General features: G+C 36.7%; 1 protein-coding gene across 1 annotated transcript; it reads right to left on the reverse strand.

The window, feature by feature from the left end:
* Nucleotides 1-2328: 2328 nt before the first annotated feature.
* LOC114294209 (protein CELLULOSE SYNTHASE INTERACTIVE 1) lies at nucleotides 2329-15677 on the reverse strand. Its single transcript, XM_028238334.2, has 8 exons — nucleotides 15483-15677; nucleotides 14615-14742; nucleotides 14267-14340; nucleotides 10284-13329; nucleotides 5123-7667; nucleotides 3640-4094; nucleotides 2935-3051; nucleotides 2329-2820 (listed from the first exon to the last, which is right to left on the reverse strand). The coding sequence occupies exons 3-8, from the start codon at nucleotides 14275-14277 to the stop codon at nucleotides 2680-2682; spliced, it is 6315 nt and encodes a 2104-aa protein (XP_028094135.2). The 5' UTR covers nucleotides 14278-14340; nucleotides 14615-14742; nucleotides 15483-15677; the 3' UTR covers nucleotides 2329-2679.
* Nucleotides 15678-17194: the final 1517 nt, after the last annotated feature.

The raw sequence follows: 17194 nt of genomic DNA on the forward strand, positions 1-17194 counted from the left end.
CTACGAATAACTTCACAATCAAGTAACAGAAACCGTGCAATATTAATGTTATGAATACCATTAATCAACACACATGAACACACAGAAAACGTTAAAATAATGGAGAATAAAAAACCCACAGCCACTTCAACCCATATAAAACACCACACCAATCTGGATGACCATGACCTATCAATACACATCAACCAAAACCACAACACAACACACCTTGAACGTCACGTGCAACAACATAATACAAATGTAAAACACCCTCAACAACACAACTCACATGTTGCAGTCCCAACGGGTCCAGAGAACGATGCAAAATGACGGCCAAGAAAAAAATCAAACAAAATTGTAAAATAATGGAGCACAACACAGACAACCCACCGCTGCTCTCCCAAAGTCAACCCAAACCCCTACACACGCTAACATTAGCAATTCCCCCCGCCACCGAATCCCCAAGTTAGGAAAAACAAATCCCACAAAAGGGTATTAATGTAAACTTAAACATACTCAAAATCAACTCTGTAAACATTACCAAACAAAAGGGACTAAATGATGTATAAGAAAACTCTTAGGACTAAATGGTTCAACTTTCCATAATCTAGGATTTATGGGTAAATTTTCTAATATTTTATTTTATTTCTAAATATATTTTTAAATATTTTAATTTTTTTTGTTATGTATTTGGTTATGATTTGAGTGTAGAGTTTTGAAAGTAGTGTGGATTTTTGAATTATGTGTTTGGTTATGAGGTTTGAAAATAATTTTTTAATTAAGTTTTGAGTTATGTGTTTGGTTACGATATGAATATGGAATTGTGTTTCGAGTTTAAAATTAAAAAAAATTAAAATATTTAAAATAAAAAAATTAAATTTTCCTAAACATTTTTTAATATTTTAAAAAAATAAATCCAAAAATACTGTTTTAAACACTTTTTCGTTTCTTCCAAACATATCCTCCAATCCAATAATAATTTTTAATATTTTAAAAGAAAGAAAAATAAGGTCATTTATTATAGAAAAAGTAACCCCGTTAGTTCCAATTTGGCCGTGGAAAGGGAAATTTTTCGGAGTAACCCCGTTAGTCATTTATTGGAATTTCAAATTATGTGTTTGGTTATGAGGTTTGAAAATAATTTTTTAATTGAATTTTGAGTTATGTGTTTGGTTACGATATGAGTATGAAATTGTGTTTTGAGTTTAAAATTAAAAAATTAAAATATTTACAAAATAAAATAAAATATTTAAAATTAAATAAAATTAATATATTTAAAATAAAAAAATAAATTTTTCTTAAACATTTTTTGATGTTTTAAAAAAATAAATCCAAAAATACTATTTCAAATGCTTTTCATTTCTTCTAAACATGTCTTCCAATCTAAAAATATTGTTTAATATTTTAAAAGGAAGGACAATAAGGTCATTTATTATAGAAAAAGTAATCCCATTAGTTCCAATTTGACAGAATGGGAGATCTGAAGAATGTCAGGTAAAATAAGAGAGGTTATTATAATTATTAAAATTACATGAGAGATCGCTATATTTGTCAAAAATCTCAGAGGAGATAGAGTGTAATTTACCCAAAAACAAAAAGGTTATATAGTTCACTGAAATATAAAAAGCCGAAAACAGCATCTACCAAACTAAAGCATTCAGCAGAAGCAGGCAAGCACACCTCCGCTTCTTTTCGCACTAGCGAAGGGTCGTTTGGGATTTTATATTTTAAGTGCTTTTTTAATATCTCAACCTTTTCATAAAGTGAAAAAAATTAGTGCTTTTGAAAATAACTTTTCTAGTTGTATCCACGAAAACGTGAATAACAAATGTATTTGATTTATTTTTTTAATAATTTTTGTAGTGAATTTTTTATCCTAGAAGTAATTATTAGCTAACATTTTTTTCACTAATTCTTTTAGACAGTGATCGGATCATAAATTTAAATAGGGATTTGAAAGGAAAGAAAAAATAAAAGTTAAAATTTTCCTTCATTTGTTTTTTTTTTTTTTCAAACTACTATCCAAACACGAATCAAACACAGGGTTAGAGGAACCAAGTCCTAAAAAAGCAACCTTGCTACGCACCCCCACTGGGGGTCAACCCCCAGTGACGTGGTCTTCCCCCATTGGCCAGTTTTTTCTTTTTTTTTTTTTTTTTTTCTTTCCTTCCAATCCCGCAGTGCCACGTGGCACTGGGGTGGCTTTTACTGGGGGTCTCGCGCATTTCTGCCTAAAAAAGGACTTACAAACTTACAAAACCTGTAGCGCAGTATACAATAAAAAAAAAGAAAAAAAAAAGACTTTTCATGTGCCCTGTTGTTGGCAAATTTTATTGCATTGCTCAATGATTTTTCAATCAATCAGTCAATCGATCGTATAAATAAATATTACACTCAAATATGTCTAATGTTTTTAATCAATCAGACAAATCCTTATTTTCCTCTGAAATTGACTAGCACAACAATAATAATACAAAAATACAACAAAGGTGTAAACTTTTCAGGTCACAAAACAAAAACACAAGAACTGACTTTTCAAGACTGTAAATGGACATTACAAAATATAAAATCTCCTGCAAACTATATACACACTAATAACATATAAATAAGACTCAAAATATGAAGGGGAAAAAAATACAAATTATCATGTTCCTAAAACTTTGGTGTGGATGGGTTAAAAGAAACTCGGTATTAGATGTTTTACTTGTTCGACCACATGAATTCTATTTCCAGATTCCGCGAAGGCCCACTTTTGCTTTCAGGTAATAGAGTGTACTCACCGGCAACTGCCCCTAGCATCACGACACGGTCAATCTGGATTGTCACTTTTCCAAACGAGCTCTGACAATAGATTTTTAAAAAAAATTTGATAAGTGACAAATTAAAGAAGCAAATGTAAGAGGAAATTATTGGACTGCCTCTAGAAATGTTTGATTCATTTCGGGTTGATTTTACCTTCCCCACTTTGCTCTTGTTCTTGCATGAGATATGAAGCTTCTGGCCTTTCGGTGGACTTTCAAAGGACCACACAAAGCTCTCATCCCACTCGGGATTAGGACCGGTTGATACCACCTGTTAGCAAATGAATAGAAAGCAATTGTTAGACCTAGTGTAAGGCTGTGACAGAAAAGAAAGGCAGTGAAAAAGAGCAAAATATTTGGGTGCATGGTCATGGTTGTTAGAATCTTACAATTCATGATTCAATGAGTTTCAAGTAAAACGATTCAAATCCTGTAGTTGAATCTTAAATTGAGTTAATCTTATAATTCAATTAAAATTCACCAAGATTCATTGCAATTTGTTATGATTCACTGTTCAAAGGATTCAATTGTGTTTGCATAATGCATGAAATGACGTCGTTTTTGCCAAAAAAATAATATAAAATAAAATAAAAGAGAGATCAACTAATTATATTGATAGATGTGATTTTATATGTATATACATATACATATATTGATATTTATTTCATTTAAACACTCTGTTTGTCTATATGTATATACATACATAAAATTATAGATTATGCTCAATAAATTGAATCTTACAATTCCCGATTCACTAGTTTAACAAAACGATTCACAATCCGGTTCACGATTTGACAACAATGAGCATGGTGAAACAAGGAAAACAAGATATAGGAGAAGCATAACATACGAATCATACCTTCGTTTGCCTAGGCGGAGTGTTACCAAGTGTAAGCTTGCAATAGACACTTGGGTTGCCAACTGACTGCTTCATATTGTTGCCACGTTTAATTACAACCATCAATGTCCCAGGTAAACACTGCAAAAGAAATTCCGCCTTCTCCTGAAACCGAGGTGGGCCTGACTGAATTAAATACTGCAGCAAAGGAATTGCATCTGCAGCAGCAACTGACTGTGCTCTAGAGACTTCAGCTGGGCATGCCGACCAAGCTTGCCTGAGAAGAAATAGTGCGTCCAAGGCAGCTTCTTGAGTTGCCTCTGAGCCATTCTTGAGTGATGTCACCATATGAGGAATACTGAGTGTTGCAGGCTCAGAGGCTCTCAGACGTGGGAAGTTGCTAAAAAGTGCATTTAGAGCTTTCAGATACTCATCATTCACTGATCCAGTACCCCATAAATCCTTTTCTATTGCACCTGCGCAAAGAGCCATAAATCTGATTAAACAACTGAAATTTTCTCTTAATGCCTGGAATGCCATCCTAACAACAAGCAACATCAGTGATGTTATATAATAAAGCGGTGCGTTAATGTTGTAACAGTCCATCTTATGTATTTTACTTTTGTTTCGCCTGCAAAAGGTCTGACTGACTCTATTACATGCAGTGCACTTTAGTGATGGAATAAGTTTTTTTTTTCCCCTTTTTCTCCCGTACTTTTCCCCCCTGAAAATGGAAACTAAGATAAGTTTCATCATAAAGAAATGATGTTATTTCCACTGCTATGTGCATTCATGCCAATAACCTATGTTACACGGACACAAGTTCGGGTGTCAGGTGTGGGGATGTGTTTAAGTGTTGTACTCATCTAATTTGTATGCCTAAGGACATCATGACATGGTTAGATTTAACATTTCTTATAAAATATTATATTCTCAAGGGAAAAAATGATGTTTATTAAGTAAAATATACCATTTTATGCATAAAATACAAGTCTTATGCATAGTTATACTTGTATAGAACTTGATTATTTACACATGTTCGGAACAAGTCCATCTAGGCATATCGGACACATATCCTATACCCTTATTCAAGTATCCAGTGTCCAACATGGGTATTTCACTATTTTAGAACAGTCTATGTAACTGGAAATTCTATTCACACCCACAAGAAATCTCAGTACACACTATTTAGGTTGTTTGGATATAAACTTTCGAACAAAAGGCAAAAATTCGGACATAAACTGATGAACAAAAATAAATTGTTCAAATATATATTCCGTTTAATTGTTTATGTCCTAACAATTGATTTTTGTTCATAAGTATATATCTGAATATTTGACTTTTGTTTGAAAGTTTATATCTGAACCACATAAATGGTTGTGTACTGAAATTTTTGTTGTTGTGTAAACAGAATTACCCCTATGTAACATAGCCAATAATAACAGACAGATGCCAATCAGGACTAGGTGAATGAATTTCACACAAAGAGATGAAGAGGATTTACCTGTAATAGCTCTGACTGTTTCACTGGAAGCATACTCCTGAATAGTATTGTTAGAGAAGAGAAGTTTAATAAACATGGTTGCCTGAATTGATGTATCTGGATCACCCGAACTAACCAGATCAAGTACAACCTGAACACCACCAGCTTCTGCAACTGCTCTTTTATTTGATCGACTATACATTACAAGGTTTTGCAAAGCACAAATAGCTACCACTTTCATTTCTTCCGTAGGTTGGTCCTCAAGAAGATTCACTAGAGCCCGGCAAGCTGAAACAGCATCCGCAGTTCGAGCAAGAGCCTCATTCTGGAATAGGTCACCAAGAGCAAGGGTTGCCAGTAGTCTTGCCTGCTGACCTTGAGTTTGTGGATCCAAAAGGTACTGGGATAATGGCAAGATTGCTGACTTGGTAGCTTTTGAATCCCTGACCTTTACATTGTTAAGCAACACCTCCAGCAGTCTTGCAGCAGTTTCCTCACACTGATGACATCTGAGAAGTTCCAGGAGAGCCTCAATCGCACCACTTTCTGCCATTGCTACAGCACTTGCAGGATCATCAATTTCCAAAACCAGAAGAGCATTCAGTGCACCAGTCACTGTGCTTTCTGAGCCAGAACGAAGCAACCTCACCAACACAGCAACAGGTACTTCCAAATAAAATTCAGAACTAAATTGCAGAATATTGGCTAAAACAGAACCAGCAGACTCCCACAAGGCATGAGGAAGTGAAGGATCAGCTTGTAATATCACTCTGGACAGCTCAGTGACTCCGCCCTCTTTTGCAATTTCATTTGGCCAAGTCAGTGCAATACCAACAAGAGCTTTTACAGCTCTTTGCTGTAAAATGTGTATTTCAGAACCAAGAGCACGTATTAGAGGACCAATCACTTGCTGCGTCACTGAATCCTTCTGAAGATGTTCTTCCAAAAGTAGATGAGATAGAAGCTCAGCTGCCAACTGTTGCACTGCAGGAGCTGCAGAATCTAGTAGAGGAATAAGTGGTTCAATAGATTGGTGAGGTGTCAAGTTATGGTCAGCACGACACTGAGGATGCTCCAAAATATTGACCAGAACCTGTAGAACACTATGTTGTCCATCAGGTCCAAACTCTGGTCTTGTTAGCAACAGGAAAAGGGGCTCGACCACTTTTGCAGCAGATGGACCCTTAGCAATGGTCGCATTATTTGTCAATATTCTGAGCAATTCTGCAAAAGCAGCAGAAAGAAAATCTGGTGCTTCATGGAGAATATCTAGCACACTCTCAATTACTCCAGCTTTCACCATTTCCATCTTGCAAGAAGGCCTGTCTTTTCCCAACTTCACAAGCGCTCGGGAAATAGCCTCATGAAGCATGTAATTCCTACCATAGAGAAGGCCAACAAGAGGAATAACTGCACCATGTGCAGCAACTAGTTCTGCCAGTTGCTCGTCATCCAAAAGTTTATCCAATGCACGGACAACTGAATGCTGAGCAGGACTGAACTCAGTTACAAGCAGGGAGACCAAAGGTTCAACACAGCGAGCTGCAGCCAACGTAGACCTGATTCTTGTATTTCCAAAAAGAACAGCACACAACTCACCAGCATCCCCCTTCAATTCCATTGAACAATTTGATGAAAGAATCCGGCAAAGAACATCAACTGCATTCATTTCAACATCTGCAACAGCAAGGGCTCTTGATGGGTTTTCACTCAATAACCTAACCAATGCAGCAATAGCAGCATGCTGCTCTTTCTCCAAACCAGTATTTAGAATTTCCACCAACGGTTGAACAGCTTGCCTGGAAGATTCTGCATTCCTAATATGGTCAGCAGAAAATAGGTTTTCCAATGCTTTAGCAGCACTATACCTTGCACCCCTTCCACCTAAACGCAAGACTGCTACAAGTTGACTAACAGAACCAAATGCAGATTCATGTCTCCGTATTTCAGCACTGCTAAATAGGATCCCCAATAGATCAGTAGCAGCTTCCTCAGTTGCATCTCGTGGGCCAAGTGAAAGATACTTAGTCAGTGCTTCCAGAGCCCCTGATTCTACCATAACAATCTTATTTGGGGAACAGTCTTTTGCAAGCTGAGTCAGAAGCCCAAGTGCTAGAAAAGGTGCCCCTGGACGATCTGGAATTGGTTTAAGTAGGTCGACAAGGGCAGGAATTGCTTTCCGAGAAGTGGCACCAACCCTAATGTCATCAACCCTAAACAACCTCTCAAGAGCTACTTGTTCTGGATATTGCACCAACGAAAGTTCTTCTGACAACTCCAGAAGATCATATATATCAACATCAGCACACCCAAGCAAGGAAATGAGGCCACCTGCTGCCCCAGAATTTGCAACAGACAGAAGAGTTCCCCTGCTACCATTACATACTAGACTGGCCATAGCTTGTGCAGCAAAGTACCTGTTTGCCGACTCCTCTGACCTCAACAAATTAGCAAGTATTGGTATAGATTTCATGGTTGCATTTGCACGTATGATATCTCTATCTTGAAACAGAATGGCTAGTAGTAATGCACAAATCCATACACTACTATCCTCTTTAAAATCAATCTGCATGAATTACCACGTTGCACAAACAAAGGTTTCAATGATAATATTAGCATAAGTGCCTGAGCAAATTGCACTATGGCTTAGATGATTCAACATAAGACAAGGAAACTAAGTTAAAATGCTAACAAGACCTAGATTTTTCAATCATCATATGGATCATGAATAAGATTGACATTAACCAGTGCAATACCTGAGTGTACTTCGATAAACAATTTTTCAACCATCATATATATGGAACATGAATAAGATTGACATGAACAACCTACTCCTTGGGCTCAAATGGTATGGTTCAGGGGCAATGTACCCAAATGGTCTTTTATTTTGTGGTTGAGTACTTAGGGAAGACTTGCAACTCTATAGAGAGTATACAATTGGCGGCTAACTCAAGTGCTGATCTGTCAGCTTTGTGGGCAGGGTGATGAGAGCCATTCACATCTGTTTTTTGAATGCATGTTTTCTACTGGTATCTGGAAGTACATGTTAGATTTGCTTCAGTGCAATAGGATTCCATTAGATTTGGAGCAGGAATTCATGTAGGCGAGACAGAATAAAGCAAGCAAATGTTTCAGGCTTAGGTTGTATAATCTAGCACTATAGCTACAGTTTATATCATTTGAATAGAAAGAAACTTGAAGACTATTTTTGCGTAAGGCTAAACATCTTCATGAAGTCAGGAAGGATATTCTTGAAGGCGTTAGATTCAGGGTAGCAACTTGGGGAAAGATCAATGACAATGTAAAGAATAGGAATTTGATCTATGCTTTCTCTCTAAATAGGAACCAAGGTTTTAAAAAGCGGCCGCAACCGTTACGTAACGCCGTTACGTAACGGTTTTGGCGGTTACCGCCGCCCGTTACGGCCGCTTTTGCAGTGTGATTGAGATTCACAGGTGTGTCGGCCGTAGCGGCTGTCGTAGCGGTCGTAACGGTGCTGCAACACCCGTAACGGCGCTGTAACAGCCGTAACGGCCTGTTACACACCGTTACGTAACGGTTCCAAACTGTTTCTTCAGAAAAAACACAAAAAAAAAAGCTGAAAATGAGGGAAGAGGGATAGAGAGAAGAGAGAAGAGAGAAGATAAAGAGAGAAAATGGAGGAGCAAGAGATAGAGAGAGAGAAGAGGGAATATGAAGAACATGTTATTGATTTGTTGAAACTGTAAGACCTATGCTATTCTATTCAGCTGCTATCACTAAACCATTTTGTTTGTGTGTGTCTATCTATATATTGTTTGAAAATAATAATAATAATAATAAGTGTGGTCATTATCTATTTGGCTTGGTTAAAATATGTATATATATATATATATATATATATTTAGCATCTTATTTATTCTCTTACTTTTGTCATTATTTATCTTATGTATAATAGTTAGTGATTGATTTTTTGTATAATATAAAGTCATTAATTATTAAAATAAAATGCAAAAAACTCAGTTTATAGTGATTTAAAAATATGAAATATATTGCATCATACTTAAAAATTTACAAAAATTGATCAATATTCATTTTTAACCCAATAAATATGATCATGGAAAAAAAATATGCGTATCGGTAAGTTTTTTTCAAATTGTGCGAAAAATAAGGTTTTAAAAAGCGGCCGCAACCATTACGTAACGCCGTTACGTAACGGTTTTGGCGGTTACCACCACCCGTTACGGCCGCTTTTGCAGTGTGATTGAGATTCACAGGTGTGTCGGCCGTAGCGGCTGCCGTAGCGGTCGTAACGGTGCTGTAACAGCCATAACGGCCTGTTACACACCGTTACGTAACGGTTCCAAACTGTTTCTTCAGAAAAAACACACAAAAAAAAGCTGAAAATGAGGGAAGAGGGATAGAGAGAAGAGAGAAGAGAGAAGATAAAGAGAGAAAATGGAGGAGCAAGAGATAGAGAGAGAGAAGAGGGAAGATGAAGAACATGTTATTGATTTGTTGAAACTGTAAGACCTATGCTATTCTATTCAGCTGCTATCACTAAACCATTTTGTTTGTGTGTGTCTATCTATATATTGTTTGAAAATAATAATAATAATAATAAGGGTGGTCATTATCTATTTGGCTTGGTTAAAATATGTATATATATATATATATATATATTTAGCCTCTTATTTATTCTTACTTTTGTCATTATTTATCTTATGTATAATAGTTAGTGATTGATTTTTTGTATAATATAAAGTCATTAATTATTAAAATAAAATATAAAAAACTCAGTTTATAGTGATTTAAAAATATGAAATATATTGCATCATACTTAAAAATTTACAAAAATTGATCAATATTTATTTTTAACCCAATAAATATGATCATGGAAAAAAAATATGCGTATCGGTAAGTTTTTTTCAAATTGTGCGAAAAATAAAAAAATTCACGGTTCCGGTTACCGCAACCGTTACACTACGGCCTTTACACCCCGCAACCGCAACCGCGTCACCGCCACCGTTACGGCGACCGCAACCGCTTTTCAGAACCTTGATAGGAACACTATAAGTAAGTATATAGTTCTACAGCTCAGCTGCTGTAGTATGTTAAACATGGGGTATGACTCATGATTGTTTGTATGTTTTGTTGTTAATAAAATCTTACCAAAAAAGATTGACATGAACAAGCTCAATACCTGAGTGTACGTCAATAAACATTCAGAGATTCTCTCAGTGAGGACTTCAACCGCACCAGCCTCCATAATCTCTATTTTACTTTTGTCATCATGAGTAGCAAGGACGGAGAGTAACCATATGACCATGTTGACACCAGAAATAACAGCAGTGCTTCTCTCAGTTTCACCATTCCTCCCCTCTTCAGTATTCCTACAAATGCTTACCCCCTCCATATCCACATCATCTCCATAATGAGGAGACTCCGTGGAATAAAGCATTCCAACAAGAGATCGAATAAGAAAGCTGCATGAATTTGATTGATTCAAATCCTCCACAACTCTCTGGTGATTTACTTTTGCAGCACAAATAAGAAGTGCAGTTCCCCCAATTTTGACCCTTCTGTTTGAGGCATTGATAACCCTTCTAGAGATTGATGAAATACATCTGGAGGCACACACAATTGCGTTTCCTAGGACAACCGGCTGAGCCTTGCAAAGCCGCGATAATATTTCTATAGCTTTGTCCTGCAGCAGGGGTGATGCATCGGCAACACATGAGACTATTGGAGTTATGCTGTTTGGAAATTCAGCTAGAACTGCCCATGCCGGTTTGATATTCCCACTAGCTCCTGACCTTGACAGAAAGGCAAGTGCATCTAGTGCCTCTGACATGGCAGCAGATCCATTATCAGCAGATTCCAGGAAAGCAACTACAGCAAGAACAGTTCCAGCCCGATTCACACAATCAGTCAAGGACGAATCAATGCAGCGAGAATGAAGTAACCGAGCAATCGCTGCTGCAGCATGGGTCTTCCCAGCAACTGTGCCTTCGCACAAAACCCTAGTAGCAGGTAAAATAATATCTTCAGAAATGGCTTTTTCTGAAACTTCACTATCCAGAAGAAGATTTGACAAAGCACATGTTGCCTGCTCTGCAACTTGTAGAATTGAAGAGTTGGCTAGCACCACCAACAAAGGCAATGCATCTCTAGCAACAGCAGCCACATCCTTGTTCTCCTTGATTGAAAGAAAGATTGCAGCAAGGCAACGCGAGGACTCTACTAAGATGTTTTCAGAGTCAACATTTAGAAGCTTCATCGCTGCCAAAAGAGTCTTTATGGCGATGCTACTTTCACGCAAGTCCTTTCTGAGACCAAAAATTACTGCCAGAGCCGCCGCAGACTTTGCCTGGGTCTCTTCTCTAGTAGAGCTTAAAATTTTTATCACTGTCTCTACCGCATCATTAGCAGCACTTCCTTCACGCAACATGTCATTGAGAGGGGCTACAGAAAGCATACTTTTTAATGCATCCAAAACATAAACTTTAGATTCGGGTAGGTCACTGGTTAATAATGCAGTGAGTTGGCTGATAGTTGCTGTATCTGATTTGTGGATCAAATGGTTCAATGTCTTCGCAGCAATTTCTTTCCCATTTGAGCTACCATTCTTTAGTAGCCATAGTAAAGCAGGAACAGCATCAGCACTCTCAACGCATGCACGTATATCGTCACTGTGATTACAGAGATTGCCAAGGATTGTTGCTGAATCTTCCTTAGCTTTCACAGACCCAGTCTCTAGAATTTGAACAAGTGGAGGAATGCCACCAGCAGCCGTGATAGCCCATTTACTTTCATCATTCTCATTAGATAGAACGCAAAGTAATGCAACAGCACATTCTTGTTGTTGTTCCGATGAAAGCCCAAGAAGAGAGATCAATAGCTGAATCCCCTCGCGACCTTGAAGGGCACGCCATAGACTGCCTTCATTGTTGCAAAGCATGAGCAGGGATCTGATTAGCTCGTCCTGAACTTCATTGGTTGCCATTGTGATCAAACCAACCAGAAGACGTTTTGCATCAGAATTGGCAAGTTTGTTTGAGAGTATGGCATTCCCATACAAACTGGCTAGGGCTTCTATGGTCCGTTCCTGCACAAGAAATGGTAAGCGTGGTTTAATTTGCTTAACCAATGTCTGCTCGATATCCATAGGATCTGATGCTCTAGTAGTTTCTGCTTTGCTATCATATATCATAAGAGCTGAAGCTAAAGCCCCCAATGTGTCCGCAATCTGTGCAGGAGAAGTGCATGATTCAAGGCTTTGTCCAAGACTTGAGATGACATACGACAAACCACCAGAAATGTTTGCAAGAGCACACATTGCATTCTCCTGCAAAGCTTGGGCATACTCACCTTGCATGAATTCTTTTGAAGGAGCTATTGTTGCATTTATCAAAGAAGGTATACCATTAGACTTAGCTATCTCCCCCTTTGCTTCTTTGCACTGGAAAGAAAGAGATTTAAGTGCACCTGCAGCTTCTGCTCTGACAGGAGCTTCATTACCAGGTCCTAATAGCTTAAGGAGTTGTTTTGTAGCCTCCACAGCCAATACCTTAGAACAAACAGATGCATCCTCCATCATCACACAAGCAAGAAGAAAGCAGACATTAGCTTGAGTGCTTGACTGTCCACTTGTAAGCAACTTCACAAGTATATCGACTCCTCCAGATTGTATTGTTGCAGACCAGAATCCCTCGGTGCTGCTGGAAAGGTTTCTTAAAGCTCCTGTCAGCAAGTTATCAACAACATTTCCAGCCTTTAGCCCCTTCTGTAGTTGCTCCCATAGTACCGGCACAACTCCTTCAGTTGAAAATATTTTTGATCCAACATGATCTCTCGCACCACCTTGGGAAACAGCATGAATAGTCTTAGCAGCCGCAATTTGACCATCTGCTGAGCTGGACCTAAGGAGACCAAGCAGTGGCGGAATGCAACCCCCAAGCAATACTTTAACCCTTAGTTCATTCTCCTTACATAAGGAGCCTAAAACAGTAGCAGCCTGCATCTTCACCCCAAGTGATCCTGATCGAAGAAGAGACACGAGCACAGGAACTGCCTGAGAATGAGATCCAACAGCACTGAAAGCACTTTCACGTGTATCAATAAGCTCAAGCAACTGCTTCAAGGAATACTCTTTTTCCTGTACAGATGAAGAATTCTGCCGCAACTGCTCAATGCATTGGGCAACACTAGCCAGTGTTCCATCTGGGTCTTCCATGTTACTACGCTCTCTGCGGGTAATTTGGGAATGTAAAGTACTTGAGCAGTAAAAAATCATCAATTTTTTAAGTATTGCAACACTATTAAAACTGATCTGGGGCAACAATGTACTGTTAAAGGCCCCACATAAAGCCTACACAATGCAGATGCTGAATGATTTCTTTAATGACATTAGTATTTCCAGGAGCAAGAAAAAAAGGGCTAATGACTCCATAGACAAAGAAAAGTGAAGGTTGACAGTTCAAGTTGAAGGCACAACAGGGAGCAGGAGGAGTTCAAAGAGAACATGGGTTGACAGCCCTAAGTTACATGACAGCCTACCAGGGGGAAGCCCCAATAGAGCAGAAACAAAATAAATGTTAATTTTAAATAAACACAAGTTACTGGATAAGTTTTTTTAACGACATTAGTTGAATTTTAGTCAATACATTAATATGTTTCCTTTTTTCAGTAAGCAATTTATATAAGCATTCAAAAGGGAATTTTAAATATGTAAAATATATAAATGAGGTGTCTTCTGAATAAGATATTTCACTCTAGCAAAAACTGTGAACTTGACATTGACAGGTATGTCCACAGTCAGAGTTATCCCCATAGATCTTTCTCTCATTTTTTCTGCTTTGAGGGGCATAAATCGTTTGTGATACAATGAAGCTGGATGCCCAATAGCAGTAACTGCTTCATAAAGATAAAATTGAATGCAGGATAAATTGTTCAGAGCATGATAAATTTTTTATTAGAATGCTGTATTGATGAGCCAATAGAAGCCTCAATCAGTGTTTGCCAATGTCTGCAGTGAGCAGGCAGTTTTCAACTAAAGACATGCTTGCCAAAGAATATTAAAATGTGATTATAACATAGAAACTCACAAGAATAGGGTCCCCAGAAATTGCAAATTGGAACACTATTTGGCTCTTAATTGCAGGTGCAGATAATAATTGAACTAACCTTGAACCCATTTTTATAAGTGAATGCGGAGTTGGCGGCTCTGAATCATGATTTTTAGCGTCCCCATTTCTCTCCTGCAATAAAAAGAATGAGATAGTTGTGGTCACCACTAGATACAGAAGCAAAGAAAATGTTATCAACATAATTATTGATCACAAAAAGGATGCTGACCACCCTAAAGATTCTAATCAAGAAAACAGGAAGCCACAAGAGTAATAACATGAAAGTGATACAGCATGTTGTGTAAGAATGCAAAATATATCCACTATTGCCCAAATTGCTCCAAAATTCAAGTCTCAAAAAGGCAAGCCAATCGTTTATTGTACGTAGAAATAAGCAAATAAGTACCAGATCATTAGTGGCAAGGTTGCTGCCATTGTTGGGAGCAAACCTCCAAGCTAGTGTCGCCGCCAGCTTTGCTGATGATTTGAGATCTTCAGATCTGCCTCCAAACACAGTCAAAAGATTCAAGCCTCCTGCAAAATACCATCAAATTTAAAAAATGTTAATTTTTGGGACCCATAAAAAAATAAAAAGCCCAACAAATTTGTGCTTACCAATTAGTCCATCATAATTCAAAAACAATTTACTTCAAATCACTTCAAACCAAACAAACCTCAATACATTCCTTAAAAGAATGTGAATCAATACAAACACACATGAATAGCTTCAGATCAAATCTAAGTTACAAACATACCAAGAATGTCAAAAGCAACTGAACTATAATATAAACCACTTCGAAACAACTTATCACTGGATTCATCTATACTAATTATGATAACTTAACACCATTAAAACCCAACTAGAAGCACAATGTAGTGCCTTGATTGAATTTATGCAATAAAAACAAAAACCCAAAATCAATTCCAAAGAGATTCAAAAGAATTCCCCAGAATTAGCTTAGCAAAACAGTAGATCAACATGTATTGATATCAAAACTCTAGCTCTACTGAAATTCAAAAAAACTAAAAACGCCACAAATGCGAAATTGAACTAGCAAAGGCACAAGCAGTAGTGACTAACATCAGAATCAATGAGAAAGCATAACATTTTAGATACTCAAGGAGAACAGGATCTGAAGAGAAAACGAAAGAAATGTATGAATTTGTAAATTAACTCTTGAGACGATCCAAGACAAAGAAGGAAGTTGATAGACCGCATCAAAACAGTCTGCAATAAATGTAGACAGAGAGAGGGAGAGAGAGATTAAGCTGACCTTGAAGAGACTGTAAAGAATGGAAGAGATCAGAGATCGAAGATCCAATATCGAAGATCTTCAATGCATAAATGGGTCTCGTAGCAGTGAAGGGAAGAATATGCAGGGAAGATGTGGAGAGAGAGAGAGAGATGGGGAAGAAGAGTGTTGAGTTATTATCAGTGGACCACCGACGGGCTCTTTGTGGCTTGGCTTGGACTGGACTCTCTCTTGCGCTGCTTTTTTATTTATTTACTTTTTACATATGAGATTATTTTATTTCCTTTTACCAATTTTGTTGCAAAGTACTTTAAGGGGTTATTTGGGGTGTCTTAAATACGTGTATTTTTTATTTTTTTAGACTAAAAAATTGAGAAAAAAATATAGATGTTTGAGTTAATTTTTTTACTTTTTATTAAATAATGTGTATTAAAAATTTGTATAAATTAGTGTGTAGGAAAAAATTAGGATTGAGAGTTGTGCAACCGTAATTTTTGAATTTTGGTAAATAGTGATAAATTTTTAACTTTTTTTTAACTTGCCAAAATTGTCCTAAATATGAGATTATTTTATTTCCTTTTACTAATTTTGTTGTAAAGTACTCAAAATATTACATAGATTGATATTTTTTTTTAGATAACGTAAGAAGTTATTTGAGGTGATTTAAATAAGTAGTGTTGGAGGTAAATTAAAAAGTATATTTTTTTATTTATATATATTTATTTGGATAATATCAATTAATATCTATCAACATTACTCTCTACATATTTTTTTTAATAAAAAATCAAAAAATTCACTTATATTTAGAATATCCCAAACAAACCCTAATATTGTGTTTGGTTTGGGAGATTTGGAGAGGGATTTGGAAAGAGAAAGGAAAAGGGTATGTGAAATTAGGTGAAATGTAAGTATATTATATTCATATTTCACCTAACTTTTCTCTTTCCCTTTTCAAATCTCTCTTCAAATCTTCCAACCAAACACAGCGTAAGTATTTTTTGACTTTATATAAAAACTATGTAAAAAATAAAAAATGATGTGATCTATAAAAAAATAAAAAATATGCTAATGTAGGAATCAATTCGGTCCTACCATTGTAAGGCTTCATTTGGCAAGTCCATACTATAGAACTCTTTTAGCAATATTATAAAGAAAAATGATCCGGACTCCCACAGGAAGTGACTCCCATGACCCCCTTTGGCTTGTGATTGGCTAACTTCTTCTTTTTTTTCTTCTTCTCTAATCACCAACCCCCACATGTGTGGGGGTGGTGGGGAAAGAGGGTCTCAATCACATCTCTATTATAAATAAGTTATGAGTAATGCTAGAGATCCCAAATATTCTACTAAAAGTTTTACCAAATGTCTCACATGGGTGTGGGTTCCACACAATGTGGGTCCCATGTGAGTCCCACACCCATGTGAGACATTTGGTAAAATTTTTGGTAAAATTTTTGAGGCCTCTAGCATTTTTGATAAGTTATTTATTGATTTATATGTAACTTAATTCTATCATATTACATTTTTATTTTTTGCACATTTTTTTATAATGAGCAGAAAAACTCAATTTATGCCTCCAAGCAACCATTCTAAAATTCAAAAAATCGCTACAAAAGTTCAGGAAAAAAAAATATATTAAAAAGTCAAAAAAAAATTCCGTTTACTTTACTTTTTGTATAACTTTTCCTAAATAAACAAAAAGACAAACTAATTTTTTTTTCTCAAATTTTAGTC

The sequence above is a fragment of the Camellia sinensis genome, chromosome 1 (assembly GCF_055761805.1).
Source record: "Camellia sinensis isolate YWXY chromosome 1, ASM5576180v1, whole genome shotgun sequence".
NCBI lineage: Eukaryota > Viridiplantae > Streptophyta > Magnoliopsida > Ericales > Theaceae > Camellia > Camellia sinensis.